This window comes from Paramisgurnus dabryanus, chromosome 8, assembly GCF_030506205.2.
Source record: "Paramisgurnus dabryanus chromosome 8, PD_genome_1.1, whole genome shotgun sequence".
Taxonomy (NCBI): Eukaryota; Metazoa; Chordata; class Actinopteri; order Cypriniformes; family Cobitidae; genus Paramisgurnus; species Paramisgurnus dabryanus.
Window position 1 is genome coordinate 554791 of NC_133344.1, and position 19403 is coordinate 574193.

General features: G+C 41.1%; 1 protein-coding gene across 3 annotated transcripts in view; it reads right to left on the reverse strand.

Annotated features, from left to right (window-relative positions):
- Positions 1-3264: 3264 nt before the first annotated feature.
- LOC135770627 (NACHT, LRR and PYD domains-containing protein 3-like) overlaps positions 3265-19403 on the reverse strand; it is a 287002-nt gene continuing 270863 nt past the window's right edge. For all 3 annotated transcript variants that reach the window (XM_073815499.1, XM_073815501.1, XM_073815500.1), the window contains 2 exons: positions 6770-6943; positions 3265-5816 (listed from right to left, as the gene is read on the reverse strand). In XM_073815499.1, the coding sequence (XP_073671600.1) occupies positions 5789-5816; positions 6770-6943 (202 nt within the window). In that variant the 3' untranslated portion in view covers positions 3265-5788. The remainder of the gene's footprint in view (positions 5817-6769; positions 6944-19403) is intronic.

The following is a 19403-nucleotide window of genomic DNA, read 5'->3' on the forward strand; positions in this document are numbered from 1 at the left end:
ACTTGACTCAGTGGGAGACCTGACATTCCTTGTTTTCCACAATCTTTGATAAGTCTGGCTTGTATTCAGTTGTGGCTACTCGTAGTAATTCTTTCACATGTGTGTTAGGAGTCAGGACAGAGCCATGCTTTGATTTCACTTGTTTCAGTGTTGAAAAAAGTGATTCACAGATGTAATTTGACCCAAACTTAGACAATAGTTTTAGTGCTGCCTTTTTAACATTGGGATTTTCCAAAACTCCACAGTTTCTTCCCTTAGAACACGTTTAAGTCTGTCATCCTCAGAAAGTTCAGTCATTTCAAGCTGAGATGCTGCTTCATCTTCCACTAAAGGGACTTTTAAACAATGATTCAGCAGTGAATGGGTTGATGAGAATCTGTCCTCAAAACTCTGTTCGAGATTTTCAAGCAGTGTTGCATACAGTGCAGTACACTTGTTTACAACCTCTGCTGCTTTTCCACTTGCCTTCAACAAAGATGGAAAATCTGTTAACTCTCTCTTTTGTAGATGCATTTTGAACAGCTTGAGTTTGTTGATAAATGTGAAAACACTGCACCAGGTCAGGCACCATCTTTAACTTCCCCTGCAGAAAAAAGCCAAATGTGAAATCCACTTGGGATCACATAGCTCGGGATATCATCAATACTGAAAGAGCAACATCTGCTTTCATCTGTCTTTGTCTATTTCAGTAAGACATTGATAAACTTCATACTGCATCTATTACAACAGCATGAGTTTATAGTAGAAGAGTCCAGGGGTCCGTTCTTCGTACGTCGCTTAATACATCCAAGATCAAATGAGACATCCAAGATGTTTAGATCTCGCTAATTATGATCTTGCTTATCTGGTTCTTTGAACACCACTGCTGTTTATGATTAGTATGGGTTAGGGTTAGTAACTGCGCGTTTGTGCGCTGCATGAAAAGGCAAAACATGATAGTAGAAACACTGATCAGCCACGCTGTGATTGGCCGGTTATTACAATGGCCACGAACACGCCCATTTTTAACCCCTGCAGTGGGCGAGCTATTGATGGAAGCTTTTTGTGAACTTTTTCTGACGCTGAATTTGTAAACCCAGTTAAAGCTACTTTTGTACATAAAATCACCCTACATAATGTAAAATATTCTGTGTAATATAATCTTGATATCTTTACTATGCTTGTCAAAGCTTGAAATTAATGATTTTTTTTATGGCCCGCCACCACCCCCCCTCTTCGGAGGACAACTTTTTTTTTTATAAAGTAAATTATTTTACAATACAGAAAATAGAAATACTTATATACAGTGCACATAAGGGGAGGGGGATTTAAGCACCACGTAAAAGTGTAACACATAATATACATAAAACAAAATAACTGACAGATAACAGAGGGACAATACAGTTGCAGTGATAACTTATTATTGCTGGTTGAGTAGAATGATCTTGAGGTTCACATTCGTTAGTCACAGTTAGAGTATTTAAGGGAAACAGGGTTTGAAAAACATGTTATGCATGAGTATAAATAGTGTATGCCTATAAAAAGAAAATAAATAAACTTACATAATAGAAGAGGGGAATGTGTGACTGGTAATATACACGGCTTGTAGCTATGTTTTTGTGTTAAGAAATGATAGAAATGGGGACCAGATGTCTTCAAAGGCTGATATCTGCTTCCATCTGCGTGCATTGTATTTCTCTATTGAAATGTGTTCAGAAATTAAATTTATCCAATGATTGATGTTGCAAGATTTCTTTGATTTCCAGTTTTGGAGAACTACTTTCTTAGCGACAGCTAGAGAGACGAGCAACGGATTCCTGTATTTTTGCGGGATATGGATTTTAGAAATGTCACCAATGAGACAGGGTGTTGGAGATAATGGGATTCTGTGACTAAGGACGGTGGATAATGTAACCCAAAATGATTGGACTGGTTGGCATTGCCACATGGCGTGTAAATAGTCATCTATCCTACCTAAAGTGCATTGTGAACAAATATTGGTGTTGTGTAGGGCCATTTTGAACATTTTACTTTGGGTGATGTGAGTTCTGTGAATGACTTTATATTGTATAAGCTGCAGGTTTGTGTTATTGGTCATGAAAAATGTGTTCCTACAGATTTGTTCCCAGTACTCAGGGTTGGAAGAGAAGGCCAAGTCAGCTTCCCACTTGGTTGTTAGGAGTGTTATTGTTGTGTTTTGGTTGGAAATCATAGTGTATAGTTGGGAGGTTAATTAAAATTACAATCATTGAAATGAATGATTGTAATTAAACTTTGATGCTCCTAAAGTACTTTAAGTCTCTTTTACAGATCATCTCTGGAGCAGTTGCTCTTTCTTAAACCCACAACCAATGCAACAATTGAATTGCTGATAAATAAAATTTGAATTGTATTTTTTATAAGATTGTGTTTTCCTCTCTTTTGTGCAGTTTTAGATAATACACCAACACTTTTAGCAGTTCTCAAGAATGTGTTAAATAAAGTATGATATGCAGTTAGTGAATGTAAATGTTATTCTACATCAAAAGATTATAAAGTGCAACTGTTTCTGAGCAATGCACACGACAGTAAAGAAATCCTCTCAGACGACAGTCCTTTAGAGAAACTATATGCAAGTGGTTAAATAAGTTTACTTCAATTGCATTATTATTATATAACTGATTTCTGACTACAACAATATTAGCAGGAGTCCACATTAACTGAAAGTCCTGCATCTGCTGAGTCTGCACAGAAAAGTGTAAAGAAGACAAATATATGTGAAAATATGTGCAAAAAACTTGTTTGGTTATTGCCATTTTTGTCACACACTGTATAAAATAACCGTAGAAATTGCAGCTGGGTTGCCTGGGTTGGCAACATTTTGTTCAAAGTTAAATGAACATTAAACATTTACAAGTCTTTGTCTTTACAGAGTAAAACTAAAAAAAAACGCATCAAGCAAAACACTCTGGAAAAACAAAATCTGAAGCAAAAAACAGAAAAAGGTTGATTATGATTTCTGGTTCCCAGAATGCTTTGCATGAGGCTGTTATTGTAGAGTTTTATTCTGTAAAGATAAAGACTTGTTAATATTTAAAATGTATTTAACTTTGAACAAACTCTTGCCAGTAAATAACATAAATGTAAATCCACGGTAAATTACCGGCAACCCAGCTGCAATAACATTGTAATTTCTACGGATTTTTTTTACAGTGGGACAGGGCAACATCTTTGTATTCAGAGTTTATATAACATAGAAATTACTAAAAGAATCCTTAAGCCTACTGGACAATCTAAAGACAAAACTAATATCGGAGATGAGTTTATTCAAATGAAACTTATTTCACACCGAGTAATATTCTTTATTGTACATATTATAACATATATTACTGCTGGGTATGATTGATTGCTGTTTTTATTTATGACAATTTAAATAAATTTAAAATGAAATTGATCAGCATGTTTGTCTTGTCATTCATTTAATGATAATCAAATCTGTTAAACAAAAACAAGTCGCACAAGCACAGAAAAAATATATTTGTTATATTATATATTTTTTAAATAACATCGCTAAAAGTTTTAATCGATCCTTTTTTATTACGTATTGAATTTGAAAAGCTCTTCTCGTATTTCTCGTATAATGGAGAATACACAACTGCGTCAGACTTTCCGTATCACATCCGCTAAAAGGTACAAACTAATCTTGTTTACAAGAAATAAGTCTGCTCCTGAGCAGGTTTAATCTTATGGACCAGTTGCTATGACAGCAACTCTAGGATGAGCTTTGAAGAACCAAATAATCCAAGATCAAGCCAAATCATCAACAATCAAATCCAGCTAACCGAGTAATCCATGCACGTACGAAGAACGGACCCCAGGACTCATTTTCTGCTTTATACTCATCTACAAACTTTATCCTTGTCACCAATTTATGCTGTATATTCACGAGACAAACAATGCTATCAAGCTTGTAAAATACTATAGCTAGTATTGTAGCAACCAAAGCACATAAACGCCTCCAAAGCGCCTCAAGCGGTCATTTTTAAAACAACACCTGACGTTCAGACGTCTTTGATGGAGTTTAGGGGCCTCATTTATCAAGCGTGCGTACACACAGAAGTGTGCGTAAAGTGTGCGTAGGAACAGTTTTACGCAAAGTGTGGAATTTATCAAATTGCACTTATACGTAGAAATGTGTGTAAATATACGCACACCTCTGAGTATCCGTACGCAGAGCATCTAGTGCTAGAATAGCGATACTACACAGGATCATCCCCAGTGTGTAAAGAAGTGTGTAGTTATTATCTTCAAGCAGGTGCTAAAATGATTTGTGTATAGTAACAGCAAACCATTGTTGAAGTTAATGATTTATTTGTGATTTGTCGTCAAATTGGTGTCTACCACTATAAATGAAGCGCTGACAATGCAGTGCAATGGCTTATCTTGTGTTATTGGAAGACTTGGGAAATCATCCATCCGCCGGGAGCGCATTTCAGATCACGCCGTTGATGCTGGTTATATGCTGCTGTACAAGGTGGAAAGTTCTGTCATTGTCTGTCCTCCTTCATTTGCACTGATTTCACGTTGGTGTGCTGTGACGCGTTTTTTAATTTAATGTCAAACCACTTTTTATTTTTAGGAGTGTTCTCATACTGTACCCAACGTAATTAAACTCACTGGTAACATGTTCCCATGCAGATTTGTTTTCTTTTGTTAGTCATTCCTCGCGCATAAAGTGAACCAAACAGTATGTGTTATAAGGATTTAACCTCATCCAAGTTTCTGTGTCTGTAAAGTTTCTCTTTTTCGCTCTCTTTGCCATTATTGCGGTGAGGGAAAAAGCACAACCACGTGACTTATAACCGGAGGTTTTGTCACCATATATGGTTTATTCAAGGCGTTTCGGAATGCAAATGACCATCAACGTGCACGAGCATGGTGCTTAAGAACGAATGGGATTTATCATCAAGGATTACTTACTGATGTGCAAACGAACCACGTGCACACGTTTGATAAATCCTGATTTTTTTGTACTTACGCACAAACTAAATTTCATTCGTAGGTACAAATATAGAACATTTTCTACGCAATGTTGATAAATGAGGCCCCAGGATTTTACCTCAAGATTGTACAAATTATAATAATGACCTAATGTACTGTTCACTGAGTATGAATTTACTGTTTTGTTTTTACATTTATTTTGAATTAGGCATAGAATGTGTTGTGTTTTATTGTAAATTTATTGTAATGTTTGACTCTGCCGTTCAAAAATAGTCTGACAGATAATCAACAGCGATAGACCAAAGCTGAAATATCAAGTTTATCATTTTATTAAACTTTGTGATTTTATTTTATTTCATTCAGTGTCTCAACTTTTTTTGTAATTGATCACATAATCATCAAAAAGTCCTGCAGTCAGATCCTGAAGAACACAAAAGCAAAGATGTCCAATATTTGGATTTAGAGATAAATGAGCTGCGAGTCTTCAATGTTGTGCTGAACTTGAACACATTTCAGTTTAAGATGAAGTTAAAAACCCCAACAGTGTAGAAGAAGAGGAATCTTGTCAGTATTTACTTCACTTTATGATCCTATGGGATTTCTTGCTCCTCTTACACTGACTGATAAATCGCTCTTATAGGAAATGTGTAGACAGAAGCTGAGTTAGGATGAAGATTTACCTCCAACACTTCAAAGTCAGATTTAGATAAAGTCACAGATCAGATCCTGTACTGAATAATCAACTCATACGGTTAAGAGGAAGTGATGTCACTATTGTGTCTTCTTATTCACCAGCAGATCAAACTGAAGATCAGACATCTTTACTTCTTTACATCACTCGCATTGTAGGCCGAACACTGAAAGAGAAAGTCAATCAGATATGAGATCATCATCAGTGTCAGATGAAGAGATAGAAAAACAAACTATTAGTGCTGTCAGTCAGTGATAGAAATGAAATCTTCAACATAATAAACATGTCAACAATCTGTTTATCACATACACATGAGCTACAACAATACAAAAACACATTTCATCTATTTCCTCTGAATATTTGATGTCAATGTAAGCGATGAATGTATTGATATGTATGTAGTATAATATAATGACACACTGACACTTTTATGAGTTCACACACAAACAGTAAGAAAATGAAGGTGATGCTTTATTTTAAAAGTCCTGGAGGTTGACAGTCGTGTAAATAAAGAGAAACAGCATCAATGTCAAAGCTCGACAGAGAGTTGTGTGAAGTGTCCATCAGATTTTAAGAGTTGACTTTCTCTTCTTTTTTCTAATCTTCATCTCTATCATTTATCATCTGTACTTTGTGTTTATCTGTTGTGTATATATTGTGTTTGTGTTGTTATTTATGTCTGTATTCTGATGATTTGATAAATAATGCTTAAAACATGAAATAAAAACCAAGTTGTTATAAAAAGACTTTAAGATGAACATCTAGTCAAGTGTGCATAACTATAGAGGTGTCGGCCTATCAAACAAACCCCATTAACAAACATCATATATAATGTGTAAGAAGAGTAAGATCACAGTATTAAATCCTGGAGTGAACAAACTCAACATCACAGTTAGTAAACAGACTCAGACATTGGATTGAATTCTTATTGTGTTGATCTGACAAAGCATCAAGTGTTGTTCATGTACACTTCATATTTTCTGTTTGTTGGGCTTAAAGGATACACAGCCTATAACAGCAGCAGATCAATTTACATTTATTTCTAATATTTATATTCTAGGATTTAAATTACACTGCATGAGTTTACTTTGAACATTTATTTAAATGAGCTCTACTCACTGTACTGTCTGTAGTTTATAATGTGGATCATCTTTTAGATCAGAGATCAGCTTCACTCCTGAACCTGTGAGATAATTCCAGTTCAGATTCAGTTCTCTCAGGTGTGATGGGTTTGATCTCAGAGCTGAAGTCAGAGAAACACAACCTTCATCTGTGATATTACAATAACTCAACCTGTAGAGAACAGAGACTTTATGTGAATTATACAAAACTACAAAGTTTGACACAAATCTCTAACCTCCATCTGTTCATGTAATGTTCCTCTTTCAATCCCTCAGTAACTGAGACACTGTGTGTTTAAATGTCAAATAAATCCATCCCACAGCTGACTATTAGTGTTAGATGTCCTAAACCACATGAACATTTCTTCATAAATCTGTATTGAGTTCATGACTCACACTTGTAATTCTCATCAGGTATTTGATGTAAAAATCTTCCTCTATTACAGGAGGAATATCAGCTGGAGATAACATAACTCTGATCTTACATTTAAAGATGTTACAGTGTTTAAAGATCAATTTCACTCAATCTATAAAAACATTATTAATGTGTGTGTCAGTGTCAATGATGGATCAATGTTTTTAATCATCTTTATAAAAACAACACGACGAGGAGAAAAACTCTTCATACACAATAATATCAGCAAAGATTTCATCAAAGAAACACCAAACTACATTTTCTGACATTTTAACAGAGGAGTTTTGTTGCACGTTGTGAAGAAATTGAAATGAATCATAACTAATTATAACTAACATGTCTTTTCCTTACAGGTTTGAACATTTGTACCATGGCCGGCGCTAGCTATAGGCAGAGTAGGCAAATGCCTAGGGCCTCAAGCTTGGAAGGGGGGCCTCCATAACTGCTAAGTCCATGTGCGCTGGTCCGACAATCACTACTGACAGCATTAAATAAAGTTTTAAGGTGAGTTCAACTTTATGCGGCGCCGCATTAAAAAAGTTTGTATTTAAAGTCAAACAGCAAACAAAACTGGCGTTACCTAAATTAAACTGTCTGTATATCTTGTAAGTCCTCTACACTTTATTTTAGTTTTCAAATCATGAAAGTAGTTTGTCTATTTAACTTCCAGTGGCAGCTGATTTGAATGGATATTTAAGGTAGTTTATAAAAAGCAATAGTCTGATAGATAACTTTATGTTTAAGTAAGAGGGAAATTCTTCTTTATACCAAGTTGAAATAAAAACAATAAAAGTTTTCTAGGTGTTCACCTGTAATTTTTTATGGTTAGGGTTTTTGCAATGTATTGTTGTCTTTTTAATTTTACTCTTTGGAGAAAGCAAAACTGTTATCCTGTGTTATCCCAAAAAGGTGGTGTTTTTAATAAATGTGACTGCCTTAAAAATTTTAACACATGTGGTTTTGCATAATTTCTAATTACATTTTAGCATAAAGTTAATCAATTTGTTGATAAAACTTAATAAAAAGTAAAAGTAATGGGGAAAAACATGTTTATTAGTAGTGCTCATCTGATTTCTTACAGAGTAGAAAAACACGTTCTCACATTATTCTGAAAATTAGAGGGGTGTGAGGGGCCTCCAACATAAATTTTGCCTAGGGCCTCCAAATATTTATAACCGGCCCTGATTTGTACTGTATGCTTTTGACAACAAAATGTGTTGAAATAGAGGAAGTATGTGTGGTTAAATGATTTCAATTTAAATCCCATGACTTGTTAAAGCTGAGGTCATCAAGAAAGTTAAATTTGTTTTTGTCTGCCTGGTAACAGAGAGGAGTTTCTGAATTGCAGATATGAAGAATAAATCATATTAGAGATAAATGATGTGACTTTGTCCTGTATCTATCCTATATAAACTCTTGTATTCTTTCTGATGAGGAGGATTCAGCCGTGATTAAATCATATTTAAAGACATTGTCTGGAGTCTGTCAGGTTGAACACATGATCTTATTTCCTCAAGTGTTCGTGTTCATTAGGGGTGGGAATCATTTGGACCCTCATGAATCGATTCAGAATCAACATATATAATTAATATGTTAACCAGCATATCGATATGTAACTGTAACTGACATATCGTCTAATCATCATCATTATACACAGTGATTTTGGCAGTATTACTGTATTTATCTATAGCTGCGCACCCAGCGCCTCCATCTGAATAACAAATGATGTGCATATTTTTACAGAAGTATATTCATGTTCCCTTTCAGTCGGTCACTACGACATCACGTCGTGACCGACGAATTGGGAACCGCTCCGCGGGTGACCTATCTACTTCGAGAAACTATAAAAACGCCAATGAACTTGGCATGCAGGTATTTGCATAATGCCGGCGCCGCCCCGCCAGGTGCGTATATAAGCCGCAGGTGCACAATACCAAATTAGCTTTTTGCTTCGAAGCCGGCAGACATCTGCTCTCGAGAAGCGTATACTGATCTTCGTAGATCCCTGTTCTTGGAGGAAAAAAGATCTCAGCTTGCTGAAGTTGGTTGGGCAAAGACACCTCAGCGGAGGCTCGCAGTGTTTTCTCCACCCTTTCTCTCTCTCTCTCTGTCTCTTTTTTTAGGACTTGAGTTGAGTGAGTGCGTTTGCCTCTCCCTGTGTGTTTCACCAGCTCGCACAAAAAGAGTGATTTCCCTAAAAGAGCAGCACGTTTGAGCTTTGTGTCTTTTTAAAGACAGTCACTCATTCGTGTCACGGTCGGGTGCGTCTTTTTAAAGATGGCATTCCGTCCGTGTTCCGTTTCTGGATGCGGTGTGTTCATCGCTCCCCGGGATGGCCACGAGCGCTGTGTTTCGTGTCTGGGGCTCCAGCACGCAGAGGCAGCGTTGCGTGATAGTTCATGCTCCACTTGTGAGGGCATGACTATGGCGGATTTGCGGAGACGGGTGTCGTTTCTCCGGGAACGGCACCCGCCTTCCAAGTCTGGTGCTGCTAAGGGCGCAGCTACCAAACTTGCGAAGGATGACCTCCGTATAACGGTGCTGGGTCGGTCTGCTGGTTCGTCCAGCAGCTCCCAGCGCCCTGATCCGTTGCCAGCGGAGGTCCCGATGGAGACGAGCGGCCCGTGTTCTACGGTGTCCTCGCGCTCTGTCGAGCCTCCACCGGATGCGATGTCCACCGTAACGTCGGAGGGGGGGTTCTCAGCCTCGGACGTCGATCCAGATCCGCTCCCGCCTTCGGGTCGGGTTGCGGGTCCTGCGTTCGACCCCGAGATGGCAGCCATGCTCGCTCGGGCGGCGGCGGCGGTCGGCTTGGAGTGGACTGAACCTCCCCCACCTGAACCGTCCCGCCTCGATGATTGGTACTTCGGGGGTGCCAGGGCTTCTCAGTCCTCGCCCCCGGTGCCCTTCTTCCCCGAGGTGCATGAAGAGCTGACGCGGTCGTGGAAAACCCCGTTTTCCGCCCGGAACCGGCCGTTTCAGCCTTCACCCCTCACCTCTCTCGAGGGTGGAGATGCCAGGGGGTATACTGGTATCCCGTCAGTGGAGCGGCCGGTCGCGATGCAGTTGTGTCCGGCCGGTGTCGCTTCCTCCTGGCGGGACCAGCCTACTCTCCCCTCACGGGCTTGTAAGCAGTCTTCGGCGCTGACCGGTGCTGCTTACAAAGCTTGTGGGGAGGCAGCTTCAGCCCTGCATGCCATGGCATTGCTGCAGGTTCATCAGGCTAAGGCTCTGAGGGACCTGCACGCGGGAGGTCACGACTCGGCGGAGTTCTCTGAACTGCGTGCGGCCACTGATCTGGCGCTTCGTGCAACCAAGGTCACCGCACGCGCCGTCGGGCGTGCGATGTCTACCCTGGTAGTCCAGGAACGCCATCTCTGGCTGTGTCTGGCGGACATGAAGGATGCTGATAAAACCCGGCTCCTGAATGCTCCGGTTTCCCAGACCGGCCTGTTCGGCGAGACGGTCGAGGAGTTTGCCCAGCAATTCTCCGCGGCCAAGAAGCAGACTGAGGCCATAGCTCAAATCATGCCGCGTCGGAAGCGTCCTGCGCCTGCCCCGTCCACGTCGGCGCCTCAGCCTGCTCCTCGCCGAGGGCGTCCTGCGGCGGCCGCCTCCGTTCCTCCCCGGGGCTCTTCTAAGAAGCGAGGAACCGGTCGCCAGCAGCCCGCCCCACCCGCTCCGAATGGTGGAAAGAGGAGATCGAAGGGGCCCTGAGACGGGCGACCTAGAGATGGAGGGGATCGCTCTTCGGGAGATGGTGAAGGCACCACTCCCCCCACCGGAGGAGGGCCGGTTGGGGAATCTTTTGTTTCATTTTTCTGTTCCGCCGACTTTTCAGTCGGCACCCACAATTCCACAAAAAGAGCGAATTCCACTTCCATCTCTAGGTCTTCAGATGAGCGCCGGAGACACGAGCGGGCTCATAACCCCCCCTCGTTCTCCGACACATCAGAGGAGTTCGAGAGCAACGCACGGGCTCATAACCCCATCCCGCTCTCTGACTTCTCAGGGGAGAGAAGACCATCACGGGCTCATAACCCATCGTCTTCCTCCCCCTTCGCCAGAGGGTGCATCGAGTGGCGTGAGGTGTCTTCAGCAGAGCCTCCCTTACTCACCCACCCAGCAGCGGACTCAGGTGAGTGTTATCATGCACAACACTGCTGTCGGTGCGGCCAATACGCACACACCGGCGATCACCTCCGTTGCGCCCGCCGCGGGTACACCGATCGTGCCTTTAGTTCCTCTCGCACGGTGTCCCAGCCCGTCGCGTTGGCTTTTACGCACGATTCGTCTCGGCTATGCGATCCAATTTGCCCGGCGTCTCCCCAAATTCTCCGGCGTTCGTTTCACTACGGTGAGAGCTGCCGATGCGCACGTCCTCCGTGCGGAGATCGCTGTCTTATTGGCGAAAGACGCGATCGAGCCGGTCCCTCCAGCCGAGATGAGGTCGGGGTTTTACAGCCCTTACTTTATTGTACCCAAGAAAACCGGCGGCTTGCGACCGATCCTGGACCTGCGTTCGCTGAACCGTGCACTTCACAGAATGCCGTTCAAGATGCTGACGCCCAAGCGCATATTTCCATGCATTCGTCCAAACGATTGGTTCGCATCCATCGACCTGAAGGACGCGTACTTCCACGTATCGATTCTCCCCCGGCACAGGCCGTTTCTCCGCTTTGCGTTCGAGGGGCGAGCATACCAGTACAAAGTCCTCCCATTCGGGCTCTCTCTGTCTCCCCGTGTATTCACCAAAGTAGTGGAGGGGGCTTTAAAACCCCTGAGAGAGAAAGGTGTGCGCATTCTCGCGTATTTAGACGATTGGCTCATAATAGCTCAAACACGTAAGACGCTGTGCGATCACAGAGATTTAACTCTAAAACACCTCGCTCGTTTGGGTCTTCGGGTCAACTGGGAAAAGAGCAAGCTTTGCCCCGTGCAGAGAATCTCTTTTCTCGGTATGGAACTGGACTCGATCGATTTGACAGCTCGTCTAACAGAAGCGCGTGTACAGTCGATTCTGACTTGCCTGAATACATTCAAGAGCAAGAGCGCGGTCCCGCTGAAACAATTTCAGAAGCTCCTGGGGCATATGGCAGCAGCCGCAGCTGTAACTCCGCTCGGACTGCTTCATATGCGACCGCTTCAGCATTGGCTTCACGATCGAGTCCCGAGGAGAGCGTGGCTGCGCGGCATTCACCGTGTTATCATTACACCTGCGTGTCGTCGCACTTTCACTCCGTGGTCAGACCGTGCGTTTCTCCGAGCCGGTGTGCCTCTGAGACAGGTCTCCAGGCATGCAATAGTATGCACAGATGCTTCGGACACGGGGTGGGGGGCCACGTACGATGGGCTTGCGGCTTCGGGGGTCTGGACGGCACCCCAGCTGCATTGGCACATAAATTGCCGAGAAATGTGGGCTGTATATCTTGCGCTCGTCCGTTTCAGCAACGAGTTACAGGGCAAAGATGTATTAGTTCGCACAGACAACACTGCGACCGTGGCGTACATCAATCGTCAAGGCGGTTTACGCTCGCGTCACCTGTCGCATCTCGCCCGTCATCTCCTCACTTGGAGTCAGAAGAATTTGAGGTCTCTTCGTGCCATTTACATCCCGGGCACGCTCAATGTAGAGGCGGATGCGCTCTCTCGGGCTGCGCATCCCGGCGAATGGCGACTCCACCCCATTGCGGTTCAGCAGATTTGGAGACGTTTCGGCAAAGCGCAGATAGATCTGTTTGCTTCCCCAGAGACGACCCATTGTCGCCTGTTCTATTCACTAGCCGACGACTCGCTCGGCGTGGATGCATTGGCACACAGCTGGCCGCGAAACATGCGCAAATACGCGTTCCCTCCGGTGAGCCTCATTGCGCAAACCCTATGCAAAATCCGGGAGGACGAGGAGAGCGTGCTGTTGGTGGCACCGTATTGGACAACCAGGAGTTGGTTTCCAGAACTCTCTCTCCTCGCGACAGCCCCTCCTTGGAAGATTCCCCTGAGGAAGGACCTTCTTTCTCAACAAGAGGGCACATTATGGCACCCGCGCCCCGACCTGTGGAACCTCCATGTGTGGTCTCTGGACGGGGCATGGAGGATTTGAGTGATTTACCGCAAGAGGTATCTAACACTATTGCTGCAGCGCGAGCGCCGTCTACGAGACAGGCTTACGCGCTTAAATGGAACCTGTTTGTTGACTGGTGTTCTTCCCAAAGTGAAAACCCCCGAGAATGCCCGATTAGTGTTGTGCTTTTATATCTCCAGCGTCGTTTGGAGAATAGGCTGTCACCATCCACTATTAAGGTCGATATCGCTGCGATATCAGCTCACCATTCACCCGTAAACGGTAGAACAGTGGGTCAGCACGACCTGGTCATTAGATTTCTCAGAGGCGCTCGAAGACTGAATCCTTCGCGTCCTCCCTCTATTCCTCCTTGGGACCTGTCCTTGGTGCTGAAATCACTCCAGGAAGCCCCATTTGAGCCTCTGCATAGTGTGAGTGTTAAATTTCTTACTATGAAAACATTAACTCTCCTTGCTTTGGCTTCTGTTAAGAGGATAGGGGATATTCATGCATTTTCGGTCGATGAATCGTGCCTTCAGTTCGGGCCGGCTGCATCCAGCGTAACACTGAGACCCCGGCCCGGCTTTGTGCCCAAAGTTCCCACCACTCCTTTCAGAGATCAAGTGGTGAACCTCCAAGCGCTGCCTTTGGAGGAGGCAGACCCAGCCATGGCTTTGTTATGCCCTGTTCGTGCACTACGTGTGTATATAGACAGGACGCAAAGTTTTAGGACCTCAGATCAGCTCTTTGTTTGTTACGGTGGTCAGCAGAAAGGAAAAGCTGTCACCAAGCAGAGGATGTCCCATTGGATTGTGGATACTATAGCCCTTGCATATCAAAAGCAGAATGTGCCTTGTCCATTTAATTTACGTGCTCACTCTACACGCAGTGTGGCATCATCTTGGGCACTGGCTCGCGGTTCCTCGCTAACAGATATTTGTAGAGCTGCAGGCTGGGCGACACCTAATACGTTCACAAGATTCTATAGTGTTCGTGTCGAACCGGTTTCCACTCGGGTTCTTTCTACTAACTAGTTAAGAATGCCGAGGGTCGGCTCGTGTGTCGGCTTGGAGCCTCTATTTTGGTGCTGCACATCTGCACCAATATGGAAGGCCATCGGGGCAAAAACGTCTAAAAAACTGTTTTTGCCTCTCCTCCACCGCCCTGATAGCTGGTGTTGCGGAGCATCCGCTGTCAACCTATCACTGATGTATTCTCTGTAAACCTGTGTAGGCTAGGCGTCCACATTTGTCCCCTACGTGGGGTTCATTTGTGTGTATACTCCGTGGGGTACTAATCCTCCACGTTTTCCTTAGCAGAGCCTGCTCTGCATCTCTCTGCATACTATGTTTTGTTCAGAGACTTTTTATGAGCAACCTATCGGTTGTTTCATATTTTATGTCATCCATTCAACCTTCTTAGGGGATGGCTTCCGCAGTGTTCTAGCTCCGCTCAGTTTAGACGCTTCCCCAGTTCGCTGCTTCACTATCGTGGGTTAAGGAACAGGTAGTGACCGGCCTTCTGCATTTCGCCTTAGGTTCCGCCCCCTATGTGGAGGGCGGAGGGCTTTTACAGACACTGGAAGGGTTCAGCTGCAGTGGCGTTTTGGTAGGGATTCCCAATTCGTCGGTCACGACGTGACGTCGTAGTGACCGACTGAAAGGGAACGTCTCGGTTACGTATGTAACCCTCGTTCCCTGAAGGAAGGGAACGGAGACGTCACGTCCCGTCGCCACAGTTTGCTGTTCCATTGCTGTTTTCAGGCCGGGCACTGTTGCTCGGCTTCTCAGCAATAATATAGCTAATTTGGTATTGTGCACCTGCGGCTTATATACGCACCTGGCGGGGCGGCGCCGGCATTATGCAAATACCTGCATGCCAAGTTCATTGGCGTTTTTATAGTTTCTCGAAGTAGATAGGTCACCCGCGGAGCGGTTCCCAATTCGTCGGTCACGACGTGACGTCTCCGTTCCCTTCCTTCAGGGAACGAGGGTTACATACGTAACCGAGACGTTCTTATCTATATCTAAATATTTAGCAGCAGGTTTTTGGAAACGCTATTAGCACATCAGATAAGTCTGTAAATGAAAGGCGCTGTTTCTTCCTGACGTTCACTCAACAGAGAAAAGGCAGATGAAGATCATCCCAACATGTATTTAGTTTTCTTGCAGTTTATAATGAGTCAAATAGGGCTAGATGTATTTATTTTTTCTTTCTCTACTGCTCGTGTAGCTCTGCTGTGGGTGCTCGTGCGGTGCGCGCTCTCGAGCTGTCCGTGTGCAGCACCCCTCCCACAGTTGAGTTCTGCCTTTTGGTTCTGATAACGTCACGTTATTATTTTGTAAAATAACTTTTAAGAATCAATTCTTGACATTTGTGAATTGATTCAGAATCGTCCACATCATGATGCATCAAAGAATACAAATTTTTAATAGTTTTTCATTTTTTTTCATTTTTCATATAATGGACAAAATGTTGTGTGACTCTTCGGTGTTTGTCTTCTGTGGACACCCGGTGAGGATAAATGTCTTGTGTGTGTTGTCTACACGGTTATGTAACTTAAGTCAGTCAGGTGTGTAGGGGAAATCTAACAACACAACATCATAATTATTCATGAGACTGCTGATGTATCTGCATAAAATATGTTTGCAATGGATACAGGACTATTTATGCAGTTGACTTTATTTGGTATCAGAACTAATGAATCAAAAATGGCACTGGTGTTTGTTCCCCATCGAAGTCTGTTGCCTCTATGTTTACAGCGTTTACATTTATAATTTATTTAGAAAGATTAAAGATTTCAATTGGTTATACTAAAAAGCAATAATATCATGTATTCTATTATACAATTTTTTAATATTTCATATTTGACAGTTTTATGCCTTTTAACATATAGCTCTTTTTCTCTACTGTTTGTTTTCTTCTTCTTCTACCTTTATTTCTTAACGGCATTCCAGCATCTACGGCTATATTAATGGCGAGAACCAGGTAATCCATTCACAAGTTTATTCAGACAAGTTGATTTATACACAAGTTGGGGGAGGGACAATTTGGTATCTCCAATTTGCCTAACTTGTGTGTTTTTGGCTTGTGGAAACCGAAGTGCCCGGAGTAAACCCACGCTGACACAGGGAGAACATGCAGAAACTCCACACAGAAAGGCCACCTGCCCTAACCAGGGCTCGAACCGGGAACCTTCTTGCTGTGAGGCAACAGTGCGAGCCACTGTGCCGCCCCTACTGTTTGTTTTAAAACTGTTATGTTTCCATACATGATAAATATATATTATACATATAATATGATTCATACTGTAAAAATAATTGACTTACAATCAAAAACACCCTTACGAAAAAGAAGTATACTTCAAGTTCATTTTATTAAGTATACTTAAGTAATGTTGGAGTATAGTTTTAAGTATACTTTATGTAGTAAGTGTACTAACATTTATGTTCTAGTAGTATACTTGTAAGTGTACTGCTTGAATACCGCTTGGGACTAAATTGGCCCACTTTTAGTATATAGAAGTATACTTCTAAGTGTACTATAAGTGTAAGAGTAGTCAACTTTAAGTGTACAACTAGTGCACAATTAGTTCTTCATTTGTACTGCAAGTGAACTCATGAGTATACTAGTAGTTTTCTAGACTTATACTTCAAGTGTGTATGCAAATGTTCTGTTAGTGTACTCTTAGTAAACTAGTAGGTTACTTATTGTGTGCTGCAGGTATACTTCCAAGTGTTCTTTTAATATACTTTCAGTTAACTAGTAGTTTACTAGTCATATACTGAAAGTGTAAATGCAAATGTCCTGTTAGTGCACTCTTAGTAAACTAGTAGGTTACTTATTGTGTGCTGCAGGTATACTTCCAAGTGTTCTTTTAATATACTTTCAGTTAACTAGTAGTTTACTAGTCATATACTGAACGTGTACATGCAAGTGTTCTGTTAGTGTACTCTCAGTAAACTAGTAGGTTACTTATTGTATACTGCTTGTGTAACAAAGCACTTTGACACTGAGGATCCATCTGCAAGTTTTTATTAAACACACTCATATTCCAACAGGCAAGGTCAAACAACAGCAAACACAACAATGTAAGGCAGACAAATCTCGTAGTCAACAGGCAAAAGGGTCTGGGCAGGCAACATACAGTACTCATAAACCGGGTAAAACAGATAAAGATTAATAAATACAGATAGACAAGCAGGCAGGCAAACCGCTCAGCAATGACAGCTGGTACAAATCAAGACTTTGCACTGACTGAATGTTTCCAGAGAGTTTATATAGGCTGTCCAATGAGTTTCAGGTGGCAGACTAATCAGTCCAGGCATGCGGGATTATGGGAAATGGAGTCCAGAACGAAAGTTAATATTCAGGGGGTTCAGCCATATATATAGATATATATATATACAACCTCAAATAAGAAAAAGTTGGGACACTGTAGAAATTGTGAGTAAAAAAGGAATGGAATAATTTACAAATGTCATAAACTTATATTTTATTCACAATAGAATATAAATAACATATCAAATGTTGAAAGTGAGACATTTTGAAATGTCATGCCAAATATTGGCTCAATTTGGATTTTATGAGAGCTTCACATTCCCAAAAAGTTGGGACAGGTAGCAATAACACTATAAAAGTTAGATGTACATATAAGGAACAACTAAAGGACCAATTTGCAACTTAATTGGCAACATGATTGGGTATAAAAAGTGTGGCAGTGTCTCTCAGAAGTCAAGATGGGCAGAGATAGTCTATATTGTATTGTGAATAAAATATAAGTTTATGAGATTTGTAAATGATTCCATTCCTTTTTTACTCACAATTTCTACAGTGTCCCACTGTAGTGTCCCATTATATATATATATAATTTTTGTATTTATTATTTTTGTTTGATTAGCTCACTGATAGCATACGAAAGATTTAGCTTCAAATTGAAAGTACAATTAAAAGGTACAAGTAAAAAAATTAATACACAGGAACATTGTATTGTACTTTAAGTGCATATATTTATATTTATAGTATGATGTTAAGTTAACTTAAAGTAAAGTTGAGTAGTAAACTACTAGTTAACTAAAATTATAGTAAAAGAAAACTTGCAAGTATACCTGCAGCACACAATTAGTAACTTACTAGTTTACTTAGAGTACACTAACAGAACACTTGCATGTACACTTTCAGTACGAGTACACTAGTTAACTAAAAGTATAGTAAAAGAATACTTGCAAGTATACCTGCAGCACAAAATTAATAACTTACTAGTTTACTAACACTAAAGATTCTCCATAAAGATAATATACATTTGTACACTACATATACTTTCAAAATTTACTTAAAATATACTGTTTCTAAGGGATGCTAAATAATGTATTTTATAAATATGCTGTCAGTGCATTATTATAATGATAACTTTAACAGATAAAGTATACCTAAAATAAACTTTAAAATAAGTTCAAATTAGTATACTTTAAAAATTGCACAGAACTTTAACTCCAAGTATATTTTTTAAAGTATACTTTTAGTAAATATACTAAATTATAATTATTTTGAAATATGTTAAAAGTTTAATTGTAAGCAAATATGTTGTAAGAATACTTTCAATATATTCAAATATGGTACATTTCTTTCTAGGTATATTTGTAATGTACTATTGCAAAGTTAAATATACTTGAAATACAATAAAGTATATTTATTTTTCACCAGGGCTATTCATATGGCTTTTTGCAGCTTTCTTGATGTAGCTTTCGTTGTTGCATTTTTACTTTATACTTTTAAGTATATGTCAGTAAACAAGTATAGGCCAAATATACTTAGACATTTCGTTCAGTATAGGTCAAGTATACTTTAGTACAATTTAAGTATATTTCTGAGAAGTACCTAAAGTACATTTTAGAGAAGTACATAAAAAGTAAACTGAAAGTATACTTTCTTATTTTAAGTTTAAAAGAAGAATACTTATAGCACACTTCAATAAACTTCTTTTTCGTAAGGGCAGTCAAGATACATTACATAAATGCACACATATACATCTCAGTAGCCATTAAAACTTTCAATGTATATAAAGAATAAACGTATAATGTGATGAAAACACTACACTAAAGGGAAACATAGGGAACAGACTTCCAAACACAACACCGGTAACTCAGAAACAATTTT